The 5000-nt window shown below is 40.4% G+C and overlaps 2 protein-coding genes across 2 annotated transcripts in view; both read right to left on the bottom strand.

Annotated features, from left to right (window-relative positions):
* LOC143038150 (uncharacterized) overlaps positions 1–5000 on the bottom strand; it is a 322262-nt gene that overhangs the window by 57712 nt on the left and 259550 nt on the right. The window lies entirely within an intron of this gene.
* On the bottom strand, positions 2199–3425 carry LOC143037798 (uncharacterized). Its single transcript, XM_076206352.1, has one exon. The coding sequence runs from the start codon at positions 3423–3425 to the stop codon at positions 2199–2201; it is 1227 nt and encodes a 408-aa protein (XP_076062467.1).

The following is a 5000-nucleotide window of genomic DNA, read 5'->3' as shown; positions in this document are numbered from 1 at the left end:
AAAAAACATAAATGGGATAATAAATGTATGAAATTACCCTATAATGGTTCTATAAATGAAATGTCCCAATTATTACCTAAAGAAAATATCAATGTCATCTTCAATTATCCTAATACCTTGTTTAGGAAAATAGTTAATGTACACCGCAGACCATCAAGTGACATTAACCCAGGTGTATATAAGTTGCCATGTTTAGATTGTGATACTGTTTATTGGGGACAAACTAGAAGAGACTTGGCAACCAGAATTAAAGAGCATAAGAATTCTGTAAGATTTGGTCAAGAAAGTTCAGCGGTATTTCAGCACATTGCAAATAAAGATCACCGCATGCATTGGGATGACGCTGAAATAATTTATAAATCAAAATGTAGCTTCAGAAGGAAAATAATCGAGTCTTCCCTGATAAAATATTTCCCTAATTTCAACATATCAAATGGTCAGTGGTCACCTGACTGCATTACTACCTCAGCAGTCAACCAAGTGCTACATCATTTACTCCAAGGTCACAAAATCCTACGTGACCCGCGGAGCGTCGGTCACGTAACCTGAGCTTGTTCCCTTTCCCACCTCACATTTTTTGTATATATGTATATGCCTTCCACTATGTATTCATTCTGCTGAAGAGGGTCACAGTTGGTGATCGAAATATACAGAACGTTCGACATTAGTGTCTCCTTTTTCCGACTATGGGATAAAAAGTTTATTTTACTAATGTGCCACGAAATTACTTTATTGTGATATATATATATACATATATAGATATAAAAAAATATATATATATGTATATATATATTTATACGTACATATATATGTATATGAAAATATATATATATATATATATATATACAGGTATATATATATATATTTATACATATATATATATATGTATATGAATATATATGTATATATATATATATATTCATGTATATATATATATATATATATATATATATATATATGAGTGGAAGGTGGCAAGGAGGCGCAGGAAGATGCAGGAGTGAATATTCTCTTACGTTTCGACGGATGTCTTCCTCAGAGAGACTACAGACTATCAGATCTTGTGGACATTATATACCCCTGTTATGGCTCATCCTGCCGGCCGTCTGGGAATGGCGCCCGCTGATTGGCTAATCGTTCCCCTGCGAGCTAGTGTATCCAAGGTCATTCTCGCTGCGGGTCGCGCCAGGCTAACATGTCCTTCTCGGTGATTGGTGACTGGGCTCGTCGTGATGTATGCGGCTTCTATGATTTTCCTTGATCTCTTTCCCAGTCCGTGGTGGAGAACCTCGACGTTATTCCAGTTGGGGAGATGCCCGTGCGTATCTACGTGTACCACCAAGGAGTTGGAAGTTCTGTGGTGGCGTAGATCACTCTTGTGTTCGTACACTCTTTTTTCTATGCCACGCGATGACTCTCCGTAATACGCGGCCGGGCATCCTCCGCATGGAATTTTGTAAACAATGCTGTTCTGGTTTTTGATGTTCTTGTTCTCATTCTTACTTACTATGTCTCTGATCCTTAGTCCCGCGGCATGTGCTATGTGGATACCCTTGGTGGATAGAAAATTAGTGATTACTTCTGCTCCTTTTGAATATGGTACTACCAGGTAATCTCCTTCTTTGTTCATTTTGTTACTTCTTTTCGATATCATGAATGCTTTGTTCTTTAATTTATGTAGAAGACCTGAGGGGTACATGAGTTTACGAAAGGCCTCGGTTATGTATGATATTTCGCCTATCAGAAATTCATCGCTGCATATCCTTATAGCTCGTAGGTAGAAACCTATTATCACACCAGTCTTTGTTCTCGTGCTGTGCCGTGAGAGGTAGTGTATAAAATCGTCTCTGTTGGTGGGTTTTCTGTAGACAGAGAATTTAGCGCTGCTGTCCTCCCGGTGAATGAGTGTGTCCAGGAAGGGTAGCTTTCTTTCCATCTCCATTTCTACCGTGAATTGGATATGTTCGTTGACATCATTCAACATGCGAAGTTTGTTGTTAATATTTGACTCTTCTGGTATTATTACTAAAATATCGTCCACGTACCGGAACCACTTCGAGCCTCTTCCTATGATTCGTATGAATTTGTCTACTTCTAGTGTTTCCATATATAAGGACGCCATTACTGCACTCAGAGGTGAACCCATAGCTAATCCTCTATGTTGTACGTATTCTTGTTCTTTGAAAACAAACGCGCCGAAGTTAACACATAGAGATACTAGCTCTATGTAGTCCTTTTTTTTTAATAGGTAACTCATCTTTGCTTATGTTAGTCAGAGCTCGCTTCATCGCGTTCATGGCTCCCTCTATGCTTACGTTCGTATAGAGAGATTTAATATCGAAGCTGACCATTTTCTTTTTCTTAAAGTCTATAAGCTTGAGTCGTTCGATCAAATCCGCGGAGTTGCGAAGGTGTGCATCGCTGATTGTTCCTAGCGTGGCTGACAAAGGCTTCGCGAGACGTTTAGCGAGGCGATGCGGTGCGCTGCCTATCCCTGAAGTAATTGGCCTCATAGGTACGTCTGGCTTGTGTATTTTAGGGAGTCCTCTCATTGTTGGGGGTCGGGGTGCTTCCTCCAGAAGTCCGAGTAACTCCTTGCCTTTCTTCGATCTGGAAAGTATTTTTCTCGCATTCTTTGTGAACTTGTCGGCTTCTCGCTGCGCGAATCCCGTGTCCATTTTCTTATATGTGTCCTTGTCGTTAAGAAGCTCCAGCATTTTGTTGTCGTAATCTCCTTTATTCATTACCACGATTCCACCGCCTTTATCTGCTTGTGTGATAAGTAGGTTGGCGCGTTGACGGAGATTTTCCAATGCTACCATGAATCTCCTTGGTAGGCCGCATTCTTCGTTATCGGCTAGAGCTTGGTAGCACGCAATCACACCTTGCTTGAAACCTTTGTCTACATCTTTCTCGTTCCATCTATAATTCTTGTTCACGAAGTCACTGTATTTATCCTTAGATTTTCCTGAATCAAACTTTAGTCCTAATGATAGCGCTTGTGTTTCTGTGTCAGTCAGTTGTACGTCTGAGAGATTCCTAATGAGCTCCACACGACCTACCTTATTCCATTCGCTATTAGCCCATAGGGTAGAGAGCTTTCCCGCCAATCTTTCTTCTTGTTTTCGGTGTTCATATTGTAGCTTTGCTATTAGATGTCTGGGCAACGTAGACCTTTTGTCATTAATCCGTAGCTCCTCGATGTGATTGGATAGGTCATCCATAGCTTCTTTAAGATACATCCGCGCGCTCTCAGTAAATGGCTTGTTGCTGCTAATCAGTTGTTTCGGGGCACATTTCGGAAGGACCTGTTCTGCTAGATAGTCTTGCAGGAATCGCTTTCGGAGGGTGTAGCTGTCAATTTTCCGATGTCTGTAGTATTCCTGCAGCTCAATTCCTGGTACCTCATTAAAGAACAAAGCATTCATGATATCGAAAAGAAGTAACAAAATGAACAAAGAAGGAGATTACCTGGTAGTACCATATTCAAAAGGAGCAGAAGTAATCACTAATTTTCTATCCACCAAGGGTATCCACATAGCACATGCCGCGGGACTAAGGATCAGAGACATAGTAAGTAAGAATGAGAACAAGAACATCAAAAACCAGAACAGCATTGTTTACAAAATTCCATGCGGAGGATGCCCGGCCGCGTATTACGGAGAGTCATCGCGTGGCATAGAAAAAAGAGTGTACGAACACAAGAGTGATCTACGCCACCACAGAACTTCCAACTCCTTGGTGGTACACGTAGATACGCACGGGCATCTCCCCAACTGGAATAACGTCGAGGTTCTCCACCACGGACTGGGAAAGAGATCAAGGAAAATCATAGAAGCCGCATACATCACGACGAGCCCAGTCACCAATCACCGAGAAGGACATGTTAGCCTGGCGCGACCCGCAGCGAGAATGACCTTGGATGCACTAGCTCGCAGGGGAACGATTAGCCAATCAGCGGGCGCCATTCCCAGACGGCCGGCAGGATGAGCCATAACAGGGGTATATAATGTCCACAAGATCTGATAGTCTGTAGTCTCTCTGAGGAAGACATCCGTCGAAACGTAAGAGAATATTCACTCCTGCATCTTCCTGCGCCTCCTTGCCACCTTCCACTCATCTGTCTCCACTTTATACTACATATATATATATATATATATATATATATATATATATAATATATATTATATATATATATATGTGTGTGTGTGTGTGTGTGTGTGTGTGTGTGTGTGTGTGTGTGTGTGTGTGTGTGTGTGTGTGTGTGTGTGTGTGTGTGTGTGTATGTATGCACTAAAAACCCACTGTTGATTGGATTTAAGAAAAGAAAGGAAATAACGATTTCCGTATATTTCGATCACTTGCTGTGATCCTCTTCAAGCGGAATACAAAGACAAGAGAAAACACATATCTTATATACAGAGGAGAGAGGTGGAGTGAGGAAACATGGACATGTCATATCAGGTAGCGTCTATGTAACTGCGCGGGCTTTGTGGCAAGTCGTCCGTTTTAATATAAAGAAGTAATTTATTAACTGCCAAGATGGTTATATAATCAGGTGACCATTGGCCTTTTGAAATGCTAAAATTGGGGACTTGTTTAATTAAGTAAGATTCAACAATTTTCCTTTTATAACTACATTTTTATTTCAAAATGATTTCTGCCTCGTCCCAATTTATGCGGTGATTATTGTTGGCGACGTGTTTAAATACCGCGGAGTTCTGTTGTGCGTATTTCACTGAATTTTTTTGTTCTTTTATTCTTGTTTTCAATTCTCTACTCGTTTGTCCCTAATACACTTTATCACATCCTGAGCAGGGTAATTTGTAATCTCCGAGGTTTATGTCTTCTGTTGTTCTGTGATGAACGTTGGCTACTTTTCTGAATAAATTATTGGGGTAACTATAAATGATTTTTACGTTGTCTTTTGGTAGCATTTGGGAAAAATTATTGATAGATTTGTTATAAGGAAGTTTAAGGCAATTTTTGTTCCATTTATGATG

This window comes from Oratosquilla oratoria, chromosome 23, assembly GCF_046742065.1.
Source record: "Oratosquilla oratoria isolate Oo_2021 chromosome 23, ASM4674206v1, whole genome shotgun sequence".
NCBI classification, from domain to species: Eukaryota; Metazoa; Arthropoda; class Malacostraca; order Stomatopoda; family Squillidae; genus Oratosquilla; species Oratosquilla oratoria.
The sequence above is the reverse complement of the archived record's forward strand: the minus strand, read 5'-3'. Positions and strand labels throughout refer to the sequence as shown.

Excerpts from the sequence above, each read along its gene's own strand:
- LOC143037798 (XM_076206352.1), bottom strand. The coding sequence starts at position 3,425 with ATGAATGCTTTGTTCTTTAATGAGGTACCAGGAATTGAGCTGCAGGAA.